Source organism: Pongo pygmaeus, chromosome 12, assembly GCF_028885625.2.
Source record: "Pongo pygmaeus isolate AG05252 chromosome 12, NHGRI_mPonPyg2-v2.0_pri, whole genome shotgun sequence".
NCBI lineage: Eukaryota > Metazoa > Chordata > Mammalia > Primates > Hominidae > Pongo > Pongo pygmaeus.
The window spans coordinates 45,632,189-45,654,563 of NC_072385.2; the positions used below are offsets into that span (position 1 = coordinate 45,632,189).

Consider the following 22,375-nt stretch of genomic DNA (forward strand, 5'->3'; position numbering starts at 1 on the left):
GCTTAACTTGGCCAAAATGGGGCTCATTCAAGACCCCAAAACTGAATTATTTACGTGCACAACTGGGAGGAGTGGCTTAAAAATTAAACACAAAGAATGGGATAGTTACTACAATGGTTTTTAAAAGCCTCTAAAAGTAATGATAAAATTGCTTCCATACAGGAGGTGAACCAAAAGATCTTGGAAACTTTCTTGACTGAAAAAATCGTCTCATGTTTCCACTGTCTCACCTCCTCCCCTCCGCCTGCTCCTTCAGAACCCTTATTCTTTCCTTTCAGAACTGCCTTGGCAGGGCGCAGTGGCTCACATCTGTAATCTCAGCACTTTGGGAGGCTGAGGTGGGTGGATCACTTGAGCCCAGGAGTTCAAGACCAGCCTGCACAACATAGTGAGACATCGTCTCTACAAAAAATTTTTAAAAAGCTAGGCATGGTGGCATGCGCCTGTAGTCCCAGCTACTCAGGAGGCTGAGGCAGGAGGATCGCTTGACCCCAGGAGGCCGAGGCTGCAGTGAGCTGTGATCATGCCACTGTACTCCAGCCTGGGTAACAGAGCAAGACTCTGTCTCAAAAAAAAAACAAAAGAACTGCCTTGCCCAGATCAAATGATCCTTACTCCCTCCTCTACCCACATAAGTTTTGATAGCACCTTTTAGAGAAAATCCTGACCCAAAGGGAGAACCTTCAGTAGTTTAGACCCCCAGGACGAGGCAGAACTTAGAGCCCCTACTAAGGAATTTCCAGAAAAAAAAGGGGGGGCTATTATTAAGATTCCTGGACACTCCAAACTCAGCCCTTCAGAGAAAAAGTATTTTGTTGACGCAGCAGCCAAAGGCTGCTCTAACACTAATAGCAGATGAAACTATACAGGTGGCTATATTTTTTTTAAATGAGCTCCATTGAAAAGGAACTCCAAGTGGCTCAAGAAAAGGGTTCAGAGAAGGAAAAGCAGATATGGCTAACAAAGGAGACACACTTTTCCCCCACTTGCAAATTATAGTATGGACTCAACAACAGACTTGTTTTGCCTTTGGAATTTATTTCAATTTCCTGTATTACAACATTTCTATCAGCTCACTCACTAGGGACCTCAGAAAATGACTGCCTAAGAAAAACAATATTACTGGAAACAGTCACCCACAATCGGCTCATAAGACTTATGCTAAATGTGCAGTTTGTCCTAAACATAATCCAGGACAGCCTCTTCATGGATATCAAGGGCATTTTCCTTTGCCCACCAGACCTTCTGATATCTGGCAAGTGGATTTTATCCAATTACCTCCAGCCCAGAATTATAAATAGGTACTGGTTATGATTTGTATGTTCTCTCACTGAGTTGAAACATTTCCTTGCAGAAGAGTCATAGCACACGCAAGAGGAAAATATCGTTGAAGCAAATAATTCCCTCTTGGGGAATTCCTTCCAAATTACATAGCGATAGAAGAACTCATTTTACTAGAAAGACAGTCCACTCAATTTGTAAAATCTGGCCCATTTTCCAACATTTTCATTGTGTATACCAACCTTAGTCTTCTGGATTGGTGGAACAAATAAATGGAATAATAAAGATCCAGCTGGCTGGCCGGGCGCGGTGGCTCACGCCTGTAACCCCAGCACTTTGGGAGGCCCAGGCAGGTGGATCACAAGGTCAAGAAATGGAGACCATCCTGGCCAACACGGTGAAACCCCGTCTCTACTAAATATACAAAAAATTAGCCGGGCATGGTGGCGGGTACCTGTAGTCCCAGCTACTCGGGAGGCTGAGGCAGGAGTATGGCATGAACCCGGGAGGTAGAGCTTGCAGTGAGCCAAGATCACGCCACTGCGCTCCAGCCTGGGCGACAGAGCGAGACTCTGTCTCAAAAAAAAAAAAAAAAAAAATCCATTTGGCAAAATTAACAAAAGCTTTTCATACTGGGCCAAAGGCTCTTCCATTGGTTTTGCTTAACCCAAGAGCAACTTCTCTTGGATAACATCAATTACCCACTTAAAAGATAATTACAAGTCAACCTACGAAACAGGATAGCAATTTATATGAACCAACTTTATTGAAAGGTGCTATACTCAGTTATTGTCAAGGCTTAACTAAACTTTTTCCCCAAAATAAATTAATAAAAGATTCTTTTTACAGGGTACTCCTGGGAGACGAAGATCTTAAATACCATAATGTCTAGCCAAGGGACCTTTTTTTTGGAAACGACAGCAACTAAAAGACTCACTTGAACCTCACTGGAAAGGACTCTATCAGGTATTGTTAACTAATTGCTGTGCAGCAAAACTTGAAGGAGTTGACCCCTGGATTCACATTTCTCATTTAAAGAAAGCTCCAACAACTAAATGAACTTATAAGTCCACTGGAGACCTCCAGTTAAAGATCTCTAAGATTCCTGACACCTCTGAGGATGGAAAGCAGACAAGACCTGATAGACAACATTGCCCAAATTACCAGACCAGGACTGAACTCACAATGAATTTCTTCTGCATATACCTTTTGTTTTTGTATTTTCCTGCATGATGACTGAATTTCTACTAACACTCCCTCATTTGTTTGATCCCCATTCCTCTTAAGGGAAATTGCTAATCTAACTGATGTGAAAGTAAGACAAACATTTTTTCAATATCAAGAAGATACTGGAACCCGGACATCAACTTCTTAGAATCAGTCCAATGTTCCCATAGCCCATGGCACCAGTTTTTCAAGCATAATAAACCATCAAGAGGCCCCCACTTAGGGAAAGATATCCAGGAAGTTCTTCCCAATTCCATGCCTGGTCTGGCAATTTTTAACACTTTACAAATAGATCACTATGTTACTGTGAATACAGATGATCACTTACTATACACTTACTATACAAACTCCTGGAAGACATTTAGCTGCAGCTTATGTGCCTTGCCATAGTATCTCTTGTCGTAGGAGTCAGGGACCTTGTTTTTGTGACTGGTCAACACAATTCTAATGAAACTGGAAATCAAATAATGAGAGCTACTTGGTGGACAAGAGTACCACCAGAGGATACTTGGGAATGTTACCAGGGAGAATGTGAGAAGGCTTACAGTGTACTCAAACTAAACTGTATCTAGGGGTAACTGCTGCTCCTCTCACCTTAACTTGGAGCACCCAACATTATTGGGTTTGTAACCGGTACTCAAATTGCACTTCCATTATAAATGCTCAATGGCAACAACATGTTTGGTGGATAAAACAGCACTAGCCAACTAAGGCAAAAAGAACCTTAGGTCCAATAAAGGCAGGCCTTGAGATGTTAGGACAAGCTAAAAGTGTATTTAACAACGACAAAAAAAAAAAAAAAAAAAAAATCACAAGAAAAGTCAATACTTACCAGTCTAAATAGATTAAAAGAAATATTCTTTCAGAAGGAAGGTATGGGTTGGGAAGCTACACAAAAAGACAATGACACTATTGTTAAGAAGGTAAATCAACTACTCAACTAACAATGAGCCATGCCAAAACCCAGCGATGGAAAATTACATGCATCCAAACTCAACAAGGTTTACTGACCATGCTTATCCAAATGGAAACTGAAGTGGCCTCTAAAATGTGCCCTACAATTTTGGATGCAGAAACACAAGGTATACATTTATGCACAAACATATGAGCCCTCTTCTTCCTGGAAAATTACTACCAAGAATATGTAGCTTAATTCACTGTACTCTTACAGCATTAGCACCCCACATAGACAATAACTAGACATATAACATAGTGTTAGTAGGAATAGAGATTTTTTTTAATACTACCCATATTTTCCCAATGGGGAGTTGAAAGCTCATATTAAATAATACTTGGAGTCCAATTTCAGTTCTACATCGTAAACAAATTCAGGAAGTTGGTGCTGTCCCCATAATGTTTGGAATCCTGAAATCATATAAATATGACCCTTAATTTCTTTTTTTTTTATTTAAAATTCCAGGATACATGTGCAGGATGTGCAGGTTTGTTACATAGGTAAATGTGTGCCATGGTGGTTTGCTGCATCTATCAACCCATCACCTAGATATTAAGCCCTGCATGCATTAGCTATTTACCCTGATGCTCTCCCTCCCCCACACCCCCTAGACAGGCCCCAGTAGGTGTTGTTCCCCTCCCTGCCTCCATGTGTTCTCACTGTTCAGCTCCAACTTACAAGTGAGAACATGCGGTGTTTGGTTTTCCGTTCCTGTGTTAGTTTGCTGAGGATAATGGCTTCCAGCTCTATCCATGTCCCTGCAAAGGACATGATATCGTTCCTTTTTATGGCTGCATAGTATTCTATGGTGTATATGTACCATATTTTCTTTATCCAGTCTATCATTGGTGGCATTTGGGTTGATTCCATGTCTTCGATATTATGAATAGTGCTGCAATGAACATACATGTGCATGTATCTTTAGAATAGAATAATTTATATTCTTTTGGGTATATACTCAGTAATGGGATTACTGAGTCAAATGATATTTCTGGCTCTAGGTCTTTGAGAAATCGCCACACCATCTTCCACAATGGTTGAACTAATTTACATTCCTACCAACAATGTAAAAGCATTCCTGTCTCCACAGCCTCCTCAGCATCTGTTGTTTCTTGACTTTTTAATAATCGCCATTCTGACCAGCGTGAGATGGTATCTCATTGTGCTTTTGATCTGCATTTCTCTAATGATTAGTGATGTTGAGCTTTTTTTCATGTTTGCTGGCCACATAAATGTCTTCTTTTGAGAAGTGTCTGTTCATGTCCTTTGCCCATTTTTTAACAGGATTGTCTGGTTTTTTCTTATAAATTTGTTTAAGTTCCTTGTAGATTCTAGATATTAGAACTTTGTCAGATGGATTGCAAAAATTTTCTCCCATTCTGTAGATTGTCTGCTCACTCTAATGATAGTTTCTTTTGCTGCGCAGAAGCTCTTTAGTTTAATTAGATCCCATTTGTCAATATTGGTTTTTGTTGCAATTGTTTTTGATGTTTTTGTCATTAAATCTTTCTTTGCCTGTGCCTATGTCCTGAATGGTATTTTCTTCTAGGGTTTTTATAGTGTTTTTCATTTTCTAGGGTTTTACATTTAAGTTCTTTAATCCATCTTGAGTTAATTTTCATATAAGTTGTAAGGAAAAGGTCCAGTTTCAATTTTTGCATATGGTTAGCCAGTTCTCCCGGCACCATTTATTAAATAGGGATTCCTTTCCCCACTGCTTTTGTCAGGTTTGTCAAAGATCAGATGGTTGTAGATGTGCAGTCTTATTTCTGAGATCTCTACTCTGTTCCATTGGTCTGTGTGTCTGTTGTTGTACCAGTACCATGCTATTATTGTTTTGGTTACTATAGTTTGGAGTCCAGTAGCGCGATGCCTTCAGCTTTGTTCTTTTTGCTTAGGATTGTCTTGGCTACACAGGCTCTTTTTTGGTTCCATATGAATTTTAGAGTAGTTTTTTCTAATTATGTGAAGAATGTCAATAGTAGTTTAATGGGAATAGCATTGAATTTATAAATTACTTTGGGCAGTAATTTGGCCATTTTCATGATATTGATTCTTCCTATCCATGGGCATGGAATGTTTTCCCATTTGTGTCCTCTCATTTCCTTAAGCAGTGGTTTGTAGTCCTCCTTGAAGAGATCCTTCACTTTCCTTGTTAGCTGTATTGCTAGGTATTTTATTATCTTTGTAGCAATTGTGAATGAGAGTTCATTCATGATTTGGGTCTCTGCTTGTCTATTGTTGGTGTATAGGAATGCTTGTGATTTTTGCACATTGATTTTGTATCCTGAGACTTTGCTAAAGTTGCTTATCAGCTTAAGGAGCTTTTGGGCTGAGATGATAGGGTTTTCTAGATACAGAATCGTGTCATCTGCAAACAGAGACAGTTTGACTTTCTCTCTTCCTATGTGAATACCCTTTCTTTCTCTTGCCTGACGGCCCCGGCCAGAACTTCCAATATTATGTTGAACGGGAGTGGTGAGAGAGATGACCCTTAATTTCTATACCCTGCTCAATATAATATATGGTATAGAGGTGATATGGTTTAGCTCTGTGTCCCCACCCAAATCTCATCTTGAATTGCACTCCCGTAATTCCCATGTGTTGTGGGAGGAACCTGGTGGGAGACAATTGAATCATGAGGGCAGTTTCCTCCATACTCTTCTCATGGTAGTGAATAAGTCTCATGAGATCTGATGGTTTTATCAGGGGTTTCTGCTTTTGCGTCTTCTTCATTCTCTGCTTGCTGCCATCCATGTAAGATGGGACTTGCTCCTCCCTGCCTTCCGCCATGATTGTGAGGCTTCCCCAGCCACATGGAACTGCAAGTCCAATTAAACCTCTTTCTTTTGTAAATTGCCCAGTCTCAGGTATGTCTTTATCAGCTGCGTGAAAACAGACTAATACAGTACATTGTTACCAGCAGAGTGAGGCGCTGCTGAGAAGATATCCGAAAATATGGAAGTGACTTTGGAACTGGGTAACAGGCAGAGGTTGGAACAGTTTGGAGGGCTCAGAAGACAGAAAAATGTGGGAAAGTTTGGAGACTTGTTGAATGGCCTTGCCCAAAATGCTGATAGCGATATGGACAATAAGGTCCAGATGGAGATGAAAAACTTGCTAGGAAGTGGAGCAAAGGTGACTCGTTATTGTAGCAAAGAGACTGGCAGCATTTTGCCCCTGCCCCAGAGATTTGTGGAACTTTGACCTTGAGAGAGATGATTTAAGATATCTGGCAGAAGAAATTTCTAAGCAGCAAAGCATTCAAGAGGTGACTTGGGTGCTGTTAAAAGCATTCAGTTTTAAAAGGAAAACAGAATATAAAAGTTTGAAAAATTTGCAGCCGGAATGCGATAGAAAAGAAAATCCCATTTTCTGAGGAGAAATTCAAGCCAGCTGAGGACATCTGAATAAGTAAGGAAGAGCCAAATGTTAATCCCCAAGACAGCGGGGAAAATGTCACCAGGGCATGTCAGGTCTTCACGGAAGCCCCTCCCATCACACGCCCAGAGGCCTAGGAGAAAAAAGTGGTTTTGTGGGCCAGGCCCAGGGTCCCCGAGCTGTGTGCAGCCTAGGGACTTGATGCCCTGCTCCTAGCCACTCCACCACTGCCTGAAAGGGGCCAATGCAGAGCTCGGGCCGTAGCTTCAGATGGTGCAAGCCCCAAGCCTTGGCAGCTTCCATGTGGTGTTGAGCCTGGGAGCACGAAGTCAAGAATTGAGGTTTGGGAACCTCTGCCTAGATTTCAGAAGATGTATGGAAACACCTGGATGCCCAGGCAGAAGTTTGCTGCAGAAGTGGGGCTCTCATGGAGAACTGCTAGGGCAGTGCAGATGGAAAATGTGGGGTTGGAGCCCCTGTACAGAGTCTCTACTAGGGCACCGCCTAGTGGAGCTGTGAGAAAAGGGCCACCATCCTCCAGACCCCAGAATGGTAGATCCACTGACAGCTTGCACCATGCACCTGGAAAAGCTGCAGACACTCAATGCCAGCCCATGAAAACAGCCAGGAGGGAGGCTGTGCCCTGCAAAGCTACAGGAAGGGAGCTGCCCAGGACCATGGGCACCCACCTCTAGCATCAGCATGACCTGGATGTGAGACATGGAGACAAAGCAGATCATTTTGGTGCTTTAAGATTTGACTGCCCATCCTGGATTTCAGACTTGCATGGGACCTGCAGCCCCTGTGTTTTGGCCAATTTCTCCCATCTGGAATGAGTGTATTCACCCAATACCTGTACCCCCAATGTATCTGGGAAATAACTAGCTTGCTTTTGATTTTATAGGCTTATAAGCAGAAGGGACTTGCCTTGTCTCAGATGAGACTTTGGACTGTGGACTTTTGAGTTAATGCTGAAATGAGCTAAGACTTTGGGGACTACTGGGAAGGCATGATTGGTTTTGAAATGGGAGGACATGAGATTTGGCAGGCGCCACAGCTGGTTGCAAGCTGCCAGCATTCTGTCCCCACCCAAAGCTCATCTTGAATTGTACTTCCATAATTCCCATGTGTTGTGGGAGTGACCTGGTGGGAGATAATTGAATCATGAGCGTGGTTTCCTCCACACTGTTCTCATAGTAGTGATTAAGTCTCACGAGATCTGATGGTTTTATCAGGGTTTCCGCTTTTGTGTCTTCCTCATTCTCTTTTTGTCTGCTGCCATCCAAGTAAAACAAGACTTGTTCCTCCTTGCCTTCTGCCATGATTGTGAAGCTTCCCCAGCCATGTGGAACTGTAAGTCCAATTAAACCTCATTCTTTTGTAAATTGCCCAGTCTCAGGTATGTCTTTATCAGCAGCATGAAAATGGACTAATACAATAGGAAAAGGATGCTTGCATTAGAAAGGGAGGAAAAATGAGACTGTAGCTGTTTTAGATCTTACTTGCAACCAGACAACATTTGATTTAAATTATACTGCCATCTGGTACAACACTGGGTTAACAGGAAAGTTACTTTTATGATGAAGTAATACTTATGATAATGAAAATTAGAAAATTGGAACTCAACCCTCCTCAAATTGTACTCCCAGCAGAAAATGGACAAGCAATTAGACATTATAAATCATCAGCTAATTACAGTTGTAAATGCAAAGATATCATAAAGTACAAATACAAAGGGAGGAAATTTATCTAATTAGTCACAGACTATCAAAATCTATGTTCAAGATTCTTTTCTATGATAATTGTTTCTTTACTTCATTGTCTTTACCTCAGTGGACCTCTAAGTTGCTCATCATATTGTTGATTATCTTTCTAATATTCCTACGTTACAAATATTATAAATACTGCAAAAATGTTACCAAAAGAATAAAACTCCAGCCAAAATATGTTAGCTCATCAATTTGAACTACAGCCACAGAATGTATGTAAGGGTGGTCCTCTATTGTCTGTTTTATTCAACACACTCTTTCCTCTAATTCTGACCTACTGAATTACAACAGAAAGGGACATGCTCCCGGTTTGCTCTGAGTCTGTGTCCCTGATCTATAGTCCTCAAACTTAGCTCAGAATAAAATTAACTTTGACTTAAATCTATAGTGGCTGTTATTTTAACCTTTTGGGTCAACCTAGTTCAGAAAAATTTAAAAACAGCAAGAAAAGCATGTAGTTTCAAAATACTGGAGCAAATATCCAATCACCTAAAAGAGCTAAAAGTATGTCCATGTAAAGAGCAAGAAATAGTGGAGGTCAGGGGTGGGAGGTGAGAAGAGTGTGCTTTCTAGGTAGTGGTCATCTAGGGGAAAGTGAGGGTAGTGTGCTTTTTTTTCTTTTAAATAAAAAGACTTGAATTATTTGTTTCTTCAATCCACGTGCATATCTAACTTTAAAAATAAGCACCAATGTAATTTATTAACTAAGAAATAAAAATACTTCATGATCAAGTCAGTTGGAAAAATTAGATACTTAGCTTTTCAAAAGACTAAGAAAATCCACCACAAGCCACTGAGGCTTTAAAAGCATCTCCTCAAGAAAGCAGGATTTAAAAAAAAAAAAAAAAAAAAAAAAAAAGCAATATAAAACACTTAAGATATTGCCTTCAGTCCCCTGGGTGGCCATCCACTTTGTTTAAGGTCTCCAAGAGACTTAACAACAAGGAAGCTCCAACAGTATGCACTATCCAACTCCCTAACCTGTCTACCTGGAATCTCTGCCTTACACCCTACTGTTAAGCTGAGGCCAGTCTGGTTTAGAAGGAAGCTTAACCTCTCTCCCTTCACCAGAGCTGGTTGCATGCTGCCAGCATTCTGTGCCTCCAGGATTGGGAGGGTTTCCTAAGAAACCCAGCTATCCAAGCCTAAGTCCATAAAGTCCCAGGAGCATCAGTCACTCATAAATCTCACCTCCTACCCCAGTGCATAGTATCATCTTGACTAATCCAGCGAGAGATTATACACATACTCCTCCCTGCAATGGCCAGATGAGGGATGAGAGTTGGCTCCATCTGAGCAACTGTCTTCCCTTCCACTTCCCAAAACCTCTCTTTCCTTATCTCTCCCTATATTTAACTGGCTCCACTGTTTCCTCCATCAGCTCCTACTATTTTATGGTGTACTTGCATTACTGACACATTGCTTAATTCCTTTTAGCCTGATTTTTTTTTTCTTGAGACAGGGTCTCACTCTGTCGCCCAGGCTGGAGTGCACTGGCACAATCACAGCTCACTGCAGCCTGGACCTCCTCGGCTCAAGGGAGATCCTCCCGCCTCAGCCTCCCACATAGTTGGAACTACACGTACAAGCCACCACACCCAGCTAATTTTTGTATTTTTTGTAGAGGCAGGCTTTCACCATACTGCCCAGGCTGGTCTTGAACTCCTGTGCTCAAGTGATCTGCCTACCTTGGCCTCCCAAAGTACTTGGGATTATAGGCATGAGCCACCACACCTAGCTTAGCCTGATTTTTTTCACCTATAAATAGGAATAATATTCGTTGAGGAGAGAGACTACCTGGCCATCTCTGCATACTCCGTAGTGCCTAAACTCAACATGCACTGAAATATTCACCGAGTGATTAAACAAATGCACCTAAAACTACAATTCCAAGAAGGAATCCTTGGTCAATAAACTCTCCTATTCCTGGACTCTCCGACCTAGAACAACCTTGAGGTACAAGACAAGGCCATAGGTCCACAACCCTAGGGAACCAGAAGATACAGCAGAAGCTGTCACGATGCAGATGGAAAGCAGGACATACCTGGAAGGAAGTGGGAATACAGACGAGGTTCAGATTCTCTTGCTTCACCCTTTCAGCTGTGGAAACAAAAGCCATATTGGCAGTTTTTCACTCTCCTTACTTTATTTTTCTTGTCACATGTGTTTGCTCAAATCCAACAGACAAGGGAAGGTCTATTTCCCAAAGACAGCTGCCTTTCATCCTGTGTCCCCCTCCTTGGTGGGAAAGCTGGTGACTGCACCTCACACATCAGAAGACAGGGACACAAGAAAGCCTGGAGAGGTAAGTACTGACCACAGAAAGCAGTGACAGTGTTTGCCATTGTTATGTGCCTGACAACATTCTAAGAACTTCGTATATACGAACTCTTAATCCTAACAACCCAAAAGGTAAATTAAATTATTTTCCGCATTTTGCAAATAAGGCAACTGAGGTTCAGAGAGGTAACATAACTCGGTAGTTACACCGCTAATAAGGGGCACAGCTGGGACATGATCCCAGGCTATGTAGCCACACAGTCTTAACTCCCCTATATTGCCTGTTCTAGGAAAAAGCCAGAACTTTACTTTTGCATTTTAGTAAAAAATATACTTATTTGTAGGCCCCAGAGAGTGGCTAAAGGAGATTTATTTTTTCAATTTGGATTTGTACCTTTCAGGAAAGTTTGATTTAAAAAAAAAAAAAAAAGACTTCGGAAAAAACTCATATTAAAATTTCAAGTCTTTTTAATCACTGAGTGCATCTTGGGAGGTTTGGGTGCCACTATTATAAAATCCATAGTAACTCCTGTGCCCTGAAAGTATTCTCCAGATACTTGGTTAAGATTGAAAGGTATATAACACAAAAGCTCCTATTTGGCCAATGAGAAGGCTTCCAGAAGCCATCACACCAGCACTAAAACTACTCCTTGATAACAAAGTGTTCCTGGACTTTACCTCCTGGGCTCTGCCCCTTGGCACCTAGAAGAATTCAGCATTCAGGCAGGCCTCTCCTCTGGGCTTTGTTCTTACAAACAAAGAGCAGGGCAGTAAAACCTGTTGAGCAGCCATAGGGGCTGATAATTCCTGAGCCTTTCCTAAGCATAGAGACACTCTAATCAGTGTGAAATGAGCACCTACAGGAACCAGCCATCAATGGCAGGAGTCCCACATCCACTCCAGGGTCATGGACAGGGCAAACCCACTGTGGCCTCAATTATCTGCCTGAGGAAGTCTGAGATCATGCAAAGAACTCAATGGTAGAATGCCATCAACATGATTAAAATTATATTGGGACCTCAAGCTAAGTCAGCTCCTCCCCTCCAGCTGAGCAGAGTAAACAAAGGCAAGGGTGTCCTTCAAAGTTGGATGAAGAGGCCCAAGATTTCCTCTCTCCACAAAAGAGCAGAAATGCTCAACTGACCTCAGGTAGTCCCTCTCTCCAGCTCTGTACTGCTGAAGCCAAAAGGGCAATGCTAAACCTGTGCACCACTTCCTCCCTCTCCTCTACCTCCCTACCCCATCATCACACACAAAACATCCAGTAGACAGTGAGAGAGCATACCTATTCGCTGCACAGCATGGACAATTGTAGAACCACTTCCAATTCCCAGCACTTGGTTATTCTGCCAAAAAGGGGGAAGAAAAAAGAAAACTTATTAATACCATATTTTACTCCTTTGTCAGCCCACTTTCTAAAGTTATAAAATTATTATGAACAGCAATTCACCAACACAGGTGCAAGACAGGTACTGTGCCTATTTTATAGGAACATAAACACTGAACCTCAATGCTGTACTTTAGCCAATGCATGCTGGACAAATGTTCAACAAGGCCCTCCTCCCTTCATTTCTGACACTGTCAACACCACCACTTCCTCCCTACATTCTACCAAATAATTGGTGCAATTACTTGCAACTGAATAGCAACTTGCTTCACCCTCACAGAAACAGCTTGCATATAAACACTTAAAGATTCCTGACATTTCAAGCCAGCAACAGTGTGTTTAAAAAAAAAAAAGAAAGAAGAAGAAGAAAGAAAAGAAAAAGATTCCTGGCCAACCACAGGGAGGCAATTAGAAAAACACCTAAGAAAAAACAATAGAGCCTGGAGCCTGGGTAAGGGAGGAAAGCTAAGGCTTCTGGCTTCAGTGTCTTCCACAGGCACCTTCAAGTTGGTAGCACCACAAGACACATCAGGCCCACCATCTAGAGCTCTCCCAAAGTCAGCAGATAAAGGGAGGGCCTGAAGTAACCTCAAAATAATAAAGTATGTCAGCATCTGTCTAGGTGACACCAAGGGGTGCTCATTTTGCATGAGCCTTCCTCAGAGAAAATGGGAAGAGGGCAAAGGCTTAGTTAAGAACATGAAAAATAGTCTTCATCTGCAATAGAAAGGATCATAATAAATGCAGAGCACTTCCTGAGTACAAAGTACAAGCAGACATCACAATACTGAGCCTACCACCTTAAGAAACAAAGAAGGTACCTACAAGCAGACCAAAAACAGAGTAAAAGCTCAGCTGAGTCTACTAGACCACAAAGAGCAAAACGAGGCCAGGGTACTAACAGTCAGGAACTAATATGGAGCTCAGTGCCTAAGCAACTTCCTGACATCTATCTCCTGCCGTTGCAAGGCAAAGCCAAGTGAACACCAAAGCAACAGCTACCATTTATTAAGCACCTACCAAGAAGACTTATAAATGTTAATATAAAGCCAAATCTCACAACAATCACTTATGACCTACAGACACACTATTCCCACTTTATAGATGAGTTCAATATTGTAAGGAAAAACTTAAGACTTTGAAGTGAGCAAAAGAGACTACTGGATATCCTTCCAAAGGGATGCTGGAACCTGCTTGTATTGTCTGACTCTAAGTAGGTATGTGCCTTTGTCTTTAAGATATATGACAACTGTATAGAGATACACTTTAACTTGCAGGAAACTGTTAACAAAGCAAGTAATTTTTGTTCATATAAATGCAAATTAATAGTGTTCTGTGAGATACAATTATTAACAGATCTTCTAAATTCATTTTAAGATTTTTTTACTACATATGAGCTTACGGTTGACTTCTCCTGTTATGCTTTGAACATCTCCACCAAAACTCATGTTGAAATTTAATTGCCATTATAACAATATTAAGAAGTGGGACCTTTAAGAGGAGATTAAGTCAGAGGGCTCCACCCTCATGGGTAGGATTGGTGCCCACCCATAGCACTTCAACATCTGTCTCTCTCCCCAGATGCCAGCGCCTTGATATTGGACTTTGTAGCCTCCAGAAGTATAAGCCAAAACATTTCTGTTCATTATAAATTACTCATTCTCAGGTATTCTATTATAGCAGCACAAAATGGACTAAGACACCTATGAATAGGTTCTAATAACTTTTCCAGTTCCCTCATTAATTTAGTGAGTTAAATAAAATCTTTGACATATATTCACTTTACATATGTGTGATTTTACCTGTTTTAAATATATATACAAGATATATAATATATCTTGTATATATATTTATAATATATATAAACAATATCAATGCCCCCCCACACACACACACATACAAACTCATCTTCAAACTCCTGGGCTCATACAATCCTACTGCCTCAGCTTCCCACATAGCTAGTACTACAGGAACATGCCACCATGCCCAGCTAATTTTTTAATTCTTTTAAAAGACAAAGTCTCACTCTGTCAACCAGGCTAATCTCAAACTCCTGGCCTCAAGTGATCGTCTCACCTCTGCCTCCCAAAGTGCTGGGATTACAGGATGAGCCATTTCAACCGAATAAGCAACTTCAGGAAGTTCAATTTGCTGAAACATCAATCTATTTCAAATTTCTTAAGATTTCCAACAACTGATTAACAATTAATTTATTTGACAAAGGAAAGCCCATAGTAAAACCTTCTTTTTAGGAAGAAGACAAGTCCTGAAGGGCCCTCAGGACAAGCAGGGCCACAACTAAAATCCTTCATTCCCCACAGGACAAAGGCCATAGGAATACTTAAAGTCAGCCCCTAGGCCTCACATTAGATATGGTCCTTCTCAAAGTCTGACTACATCTATAACTAGAAAAGATTAGAAAGAATGACCAACAAGTAGAGTTACCAAAAAAAAAAAAAAAACAAATACTAATGTCCCCACAACCACATACATGTATACTAAAAATGCTTCTATAGCCTCTCCTACCTACAGAAGACTTTATCCAACAACTTTTGTGTTATTGACCTGGTGGAAACTGCTTTTACTAGCTCACAGTTCCAAAGGCACTGAATACATCAGGGGTTTGGGCTGTCAGAACAGGGCTCGCACTAGGTCAGGATTCCACCTGTGCCAATGCTCTCAAGAAGGCAATGTGTCTAGTAAAGTTGTTTAGCTACCTGGACAATCCCCAAAGGCAAGGACTTCAAGACAAGTAAATGATACATCACAGTACAGAAACATTCAAAATGGCTAAATATCTCACGTATAAAAATCTTCAAGGAATGAGAAAATGTCTTATCAAGGCCTATGTCTGAGTGTGGAAAAACTCAAACTTTTTCCTCTGCTCTCACACCACAACAATCATCAACACAGAAGACTTCTGTCACCAAATGTATGGGGATTTCTCCCCTTATCCCAAGCAAGCAATCTACTCTGCAGCAGACAACAGCTGGGTATCCACCAATTCAATTTCAACACTCTCTACCTGGAGATACCATAAGGTTCCACTGGTTGAGGGCTCAGCTCCCAAGATTGCCTCCTCCTTCCTACCAAATGCAAGTCCAGGCCTCCAGAACTTCTGACTTGACAGCTTCAAGTTGGAGTTTCCACAACACTCTCTTTGGATTTGATTAACTTGCTAGAGTGGCTCACAGAACTCAGGGAAACATGTTTACCAGTTTATTATAAAGGCTATGATGAAGGATATGGATGAAGAGATGCATAGGTAAAGGTACGTAAGAAGGAGCACAGAGCTTCCATGCTCTCTCTAGGCACACCATCCTCCAGGGATCTTCACCTGTTCTGCTCTCCAGAAGCTTCCAAACCCTGTCCTCTTGAGCTTTTCTTTTTCTTTTCTTTTTTTTTTTTTTGTTGAGACTTTATCGAATAGGTATGATTGGCTCTTGGAAAAGACCAGGAATTGCAAGGGCCTAGAAATGTGACTGGACAAAAAGGGCATGATCCAATACTAGCAGACTGACTGGGGAAACCCTGCAAGGGCTGTCTGTACAGATTCTTCTTCACCTGCAGCATTCCTTCCTCCAGGGTATGGAACAGCAACCCTTCTGAAATGGGTATCTTATGACGTACAATCAGACAACATAGGTCACAGGATTTCTTTACAGCCAGCTCCAAAACAGAAAAGCATTGGGGAAGAGAAAGGAGCAAGTGGAAGGAGGGCAGGAGAAGGTAAGAGAGGGAGATTCTGTTTTCTGAGGCCTGCTTTGGGCCCTAAAGCACCCCAAATATAACAAAAGACTGTAGCAAGGGCTATGAGTGTTATGAACCAAGAGCCATGGATAAAAACATTGTGTGTGTGTGTTTAAAATATCACACTAGATAGACTTAACCTGACCTTCACATATTACCTGAAGCTAGGAACTCTAGCTTTACAGTAATTCAATCACCAAATTCCTGGTTACCAAGTTCAGCCATAGATTCATGTCACTCACAGTCCCCAGCAGGCAAGTGGCAAAGAGGTGAATTCGGATGAATCAAACAAGCTCTGTATAAGGCTCCTTCTTTGCCTTTTGGAAGAGACCAGGAATTGCAAGGCCCTGTCAGGCCTAAAACTCTTTAACCATGTGATCCCTGCTGCCTTGGAATCAAATGACTGGCCCAGGAATCAGTGCCCTTGCCAAAGCCAACCAGAGGTGACCAAAGGCTGCCTATGAGGTGGCCCAACAGCAGAAGACTGCCAAGCAGGTCCTGCTAGAGGAGTGGCCCCATTCTAATGGGCAATATTAAACCACATGTATGTGCAACATCAGAACTTCACTCAGCTTGTCGAATGGAGTAACTTTGGAAATGCTACTTCTGCTAACCAACTAGAACCACTGCCCATCAGCTTCCTCAACCAAGCCACTCAAAAAACAAAGCCCAGGCTCCAAAAAGAACAAATGGATGAGGCTACAGACGTTCAGAAGAGCCTAGTTCTGTATGGTGACCCATCCTGGGTGGCTACACCCCCAGAAACAGACAGAGCTGGGTCCAGGGTGGCTATACAAAGGATTCACCTGAGAACTCTCCATGTTTTCCATCCACTCAGACATGGAAGTGGTCACCATATTGGAACTCCAATGGACTAGGGAACAGGAAGCCCTACTCCCAGAGATTCTACACAAAGAACCTCCAGTAACCCCAACACTTTCATATTTGTGTCCACACTGCACACAATTGAACAAACGTACTGGGCAGGCCCCACTGTGACCAATGCTAAATGAAGGTTAACTACCCTCCAGGAGCTTACCCTTTAAGGGGCTGGAAAAAACGAACACAGAGATGACCAAAACATGAGATACAACATAAAGCACGTAAGAGGCATGAAGTGCTACAGAATCACGGAAAAGAAATCTTCCTCTCCTTAGGATGCTAAGGAAAAACTGAAAGGAGGAAATGGCCTTTAAGCCAAACCCTGAAGGGCATATATGATTTTAACAGGTGCCCCCAAAAGGTCACTGTAGATCTCCCCAAAATCACCTAACTTCATGAAATGATGTGGTCAGAATCCAGTGTTTTGGGGCTCTAGCCTAAGGTCAGGGCTTGCAGACTTTTATTTAATCAAATATATAACTATAACACAAAGGTCAGGGAGATGTGTCACCAAATATTAATGTAAATTCATTAACAGGACAACTTAGATATGGGGCTTTTCTAATTGTATTCTCATGTGGATTACATTTATCTATTAGCTATTCACTTTATGCAGATATTTTGAAATTTCAGCTTATTGTCTCAATTTTACAACTGAGGCACCGAATCCCAAAGGTAGGGTCAAATTAACACATTTTACATTATCTCTGTTAATCCCCATAGAAAATCCTATTGCCAATCAGACTTACAACAGGCTACACCAGAACAGGGTAGCAGTGGAAAGGGTAGAAGGTCACACTGGAACACCCCTTCTACAGAACTGGCTGAGCCACAGGTTACCACATTGTCCACTCCCACTCAAACAGGCTGTGGTGAAGCTCATCCAACATCATCTAAGCAAAATAATTTTGTAGAGTAAAGCATTAACAAATGTAAAGAACTATTATCGGAGAAGAAAAGGGACTCTAATACCACTTTCTAATAAGTAGAAATGAGAGATAAAAAGCCAATAAGACCAAGGAAACTACACCACAGGGCAGACATACTCCACTTGGCTTCCTTATTATAATTAAGATACTTGATTGGTGACAGCAAAACCACTTGGATTAAAAAAACTCCACTAGCCCTCTCCCTCTCCCTCCTCCCCGTCCTCCCCCCTCCCCCTCCCTCTCTCCTCGGTCTCCCTCTACTTCTTTCTTCGGTCTCCCTCTGTTGCCGAGGCTGGACTGTACTGCCACGATCTCAGCTCGCTGCAACCTCTCCACCTCGGGCTCTTGTGATACTCCTGCCTCGGCCCGAGTGCCTGGGATTGCAGGCACACACCGCCACGCCTGACTGGTTTTTGTATTTTTGGTGGAGACCAGGTTTCGCCGTGTTGACCGGGCTGGTCTCCAGCTCCTGGCCTCGAGTGATCTGCCCACCTCAGCCTCCCGAGGTGCTGGGATTGCAGAAGGAGTCTCGCTCACTCAATGCTCAATGTTGCCCAGGCTGGAGTGCAGTGGCGTGATCTCAGCTCGCTGCAACCTCCACCTCCCAGCCGCCTGCCTTGGCCTCCCAAAGTTCTAAGATTACAGCCTCTGCCCGGCCGCCACCCCATCTAGGAAGTGAGGAGCGTCTCTGCCTGGCCGCCCATCGTCTGGGATGTGAGGAGCGCCTCTGCCTGGCCGCTCCCTCTGGGATGTGAGGAGCGCCTAGGCCCAGCCACCCCATCTGGGAAGTGAGGAGCGCCTCTACCCGGCCGCCCCGTCTGGGAGGTGAGGAGCGCCTCTGACCGGCTGCCACCCCATCTGGGAAGTGAGGAGCGCCTCTGACCGGCCGCCCCGTCTGGGAGGTGAGGAGCGTCTCTGCCTGGCCGCCCTGTCTGGGAGGTGAGGAGCGTCTCTGCCCGGCCGCCCCGTCTGGGAGGTGAGGAGCGCCTCTGCCCGGCCGCCACCCCGTTTGGAAGAAAGTGAGGAGCACCTCTGCCCGGCCGCCCCGTCTGGGAGGAAGTGAGGAGCACCTCTGCCCGGCCGCCCCGTCTGGGAGGAAGTGAGGAGCGCCTCTGCCCGGTCGCCCCGTCTGGGAAGTGAGGAGCGCCTCTACCCGGCCGCCCCGTCTGGGAGGTGAGGAGCACCTCTGCCCGGCCGCCCCGTCTGGGAAGTGAAGAGCGCCTCTGCCCGGCCGCCCCGTCTGGGAGGTGAGGAGCGCCTCTGCCCGGCCGCCACCCCGTCTGGGAGGAAGTGAGGAGCGCCTCTGCCCGGCTGCCCCGTCCGGGAAGTGAGGAGCGCCTCTACCTGGCCGCCCGTCTGGGAAGTGAGGAGCGCCTCTGCCCGGCCGCCCCATCTGGGAGGTGAGGAGCGCCTCTGCCCGGCCGCCCCATCTGGGAAGTGAGGAGCGCCTCTGCCTGGCCGCCCCGTCTGGGAGATGAGGAGCGCCTCTGCCCAGCCGCCACCCCGTCTGGGAGGAGGTGAGGAGTGCCTCTGCCCGGCCACCCTCTGCCCGGCCGCCACCCCATCTGGGAGGAAGTGAGGAGCGCCTCTGCCCGGCCGCCCCGTCTGGGAGGTGAGGAGCGTCTCTGCCCGGCCGCCACCCCATCTGGGAGGAAGTGAGGAGCGCCTCTGCCCGGCTGCCCCGTCTGGGAAGCGAGGAGGGCCTCTACCTGGCCGCTCCGTCTGGGAAGTGAGGAGCGCCTCTGCCCGGCCGCCCCATCTGGGAGGTGAGGAGCGCCTCTGCCCGGCCGCCCCGTATGGGAGGTGAGGAGCGCCTCTGCCCGGCCGCCCATCGTCTGGGATGTGAGGAGCGACTCCGCCCGGCCGCCCATCGTCTGGGATGTGAGGAGCACCTCTGCCCAGCCGCCCCATCTGGGAGATGTACCCAACAGCTCCGAAGAGACAGCGACCATCGAGAACGGGCCATGATGATGATGGAAGTTTTGTTGAAAAGAAAAGGGGGAAATTTGGGGAAAAGAAAGAGAGATCAGATTGTTACTGTGTCTGTGTAGAAAGAAGTAGGTATAGGAGACTCCATTTTCTTCTGTACTAGGAGAAATTCTTCTGCCTTGGGATGCTGTTGATCTATGGCCTTGCCCCCAGTCCTGTGCTCTCTGAAACATGTGCTGTGTCAACTCAGGGTTAAATGGATTAAGGGCGGTGCAAGATGTGCTTTGTTAAACAGATGCTTGAAGGCAGCATGCTCCTTAAGAGTCATCACCACTCCCTAATCTCAAGTACCCAGGGACACAAACACTGCCTAGGAAAACTAGAAACCTTTGTTCATGTGTTTACCTGCTGACCTTCTCTCCACTATTATCCTATGACCCTGCCACATCCCCCTCTCCGAGAAACACCCAAGAATGATCAATAAATACTTTAAAAAGAAAAAAAAAAACTCCACTAACAGCACCACACCTGCCACTTAACAAACAAGTAGGGACCACGACCTGACTGAATAACAGCTAAACATCTCTGCAGCCCTGCCTTAAAAAATAAACCAGCATCCTCCAGACTTAGTCCACCCCCGCCCTATGCAAAGAAGGAAGTTTGAAGCCCTGGGTCTTCCCTTCCCTCCAAGAGTACACTCAGGGGCCGGCGCGCACCAAGCCCAGAACCTCCTTCGACTGAAATTTCAAAGCACTAGCAAACCAACTCTCCGCCGGCTTCCGGGTCAGTAAAGAGAAATGAAAACCTCTCCGCAGTCCCAAAGCCCACCATTTTCCATTTATTGATAAGGACGCCACAAGGCAAGTGCCTTTAGTCCCCATTCCAAACATCAGACAGCACCAGGCTCCACTTTGCAAACTGTTCCAGCTGGACAAGGAGTCTTTAGAAAGCTCAAGTATTAGAAGATTCGCCCCCAACCGATTCCACATCTAAAAGGTCTTTAAGGAGCAGGAAAGAGGGGTCTAAACTCGGGTAAAGTACACACCCTCTACCCTCTCACTCAGCCCCCGCCCTGCCAGGAGCTAGGCGCGCCCCGGCAGCACCCAGAACGCGCAACAGGAGCCCATCACGCCAAGGACATGCGCCCCGCGCCCCGCGCCCCTCGTCCAGAGGTGCTCACCCTCACATGGTTCTCCACAGCCGCGCGGCCCGCCAGCTTCTTGGCCTCCTCGGCCTTGGACATCGTGGAGGGGGCCGGGCAGATGCTGTTGGAGTCCCCGCAGCTGGTGCTTGTGTTGCCAGCACCGCCACGGGTCCCGGACTGTGCACGCCCCGGCAGCCGCACGTGGGAACCCGGGAGGTCCCAGCTGTTCCCTCCTCCGCCGGAGGCCGCGCCCCCGGCCCTCCCGGGCAGCGGGGCCAAGACCCGCCCGTAGAGGGTGCTGAAGGGCCCAGGGCGCTGCATCCCGACGCCTCGCTCCGGCCTCCGCTGAAGTCCCGCCCCCGGCTCCCCCGGAAATCTGGTCGCTTACGCACACAGTCTGCGTGCCCTGCTGCGCGGGCCTTGCTGGGAAATGTAGTTCTGTGGCTTCGAGGACCCGTATCTGCGCCTCAGCCTGGACTACCAACCCCATAATGCTCTCCGCGACGGGACGCGCAATCGCCGGCGACGGGCTCCGGCACTTCGCTCTGTGAAGTACCATTAGTCTCGGGAATATCAGTGTGGTGACTCCTTACCCGGGGGAAGTGTACTTAGGCCACGGTTAGGTGAAGCCCAGGAATATTTCTGTTCGCCCATGCATCCGAGAAAGGAGTGTTAGACCTGCCCCTGTTGTTTCTCCCAGCAGTGAGAACGTGGCCATGGACGAGAATTCCAAGTAGTGGCACTTCTGTAGACGACGCCGCCCTTTTGGGGTTACTACTGCCCAGGAAAGTCATGCGACACGGGCGCCAGCTGAAGTCCATCTAGACCCCCGCAGACCCAAGGTCACAAGTTGAGAACCCCCTGCCGTGGACATTTCTTCTGCACCTAGTGGTGGAGCAGGTAGAGCTGCACCTTGCTCCGCCTATTTGGAGACTGGTTCTGCACATATGAGTGTGCCCTGCAGCGATCCTGCAATCCTTCGTGACTAACAAGGACTTTCTGTGAAAACAGATTTATCTTTTCTTCTCTACCTTTAAGGTTTCTTGCTGTTGAGAATAGTTAAGGGATGAGGAATTCTTATTGCCCCCATTTTACAGGCAAAGAAACTAATGCTGACCCCAACCTTACCGACCACTTGGAGGTCCCTAAAAACACATGACCTTTGTGTTTCTCGGCTGTTAGTGGAATCCTTTCTGTCTGCTCATGAACTCATCTTCAAACGCATTCTAGGTCTTCAGAACTCTTCCGTGAGCGCAGGTCACTGGTATGGGCCACTGTTACTGCCGCTTATCACCTAGATTTTCTTAACTATGCTTTGCCCCCTGAGGCCGTGAGCTCCTGAATCTTCACCTTAGTCTGTAGGAGGAACAATTATTTGAGATGATATTTGAATCCTTCAATTTAGGCCAAATTCAGAACATAGCAGAAGGTTCTGGCTAACATGCAGAACAATATGTCTGG

General features: G+C 45.1%; 1 protein-coding gene across 1 annotated transcript in view; it reads right to left on the reverse strand.

The window, feature by feature from the left end:
• Positions 1–21,278, reverse strand: part of RPIA (ribose 5-phosphate isomerase A) — a 58,595-nt gene extending 37,317 nt beyond the window's left edge. Inside the window, exons 1-3 of the mRNA XM_054472479.2 lie at positions 20,951–21,278; positions 12,179–12,239; positions 10,658–10,713 (exon numbers count right to left, since the gene is read on the reverse strand). Coding sequence (XP_054328454.1) covers positions 10,658–10,713; positions 12,179–12,239; positions 20,951–21,235 — 402 coding nt within the window. The 5' untranslated portion in view covers positions 21,236–21,278. The remainder of the gene's footprint in view (positions 1–10,657; positions 10,714–12,178; positions 12,240–20,950) is intronic.
• Positions 21,279–22,375: the final 1,097 nt, after the last annotated feature.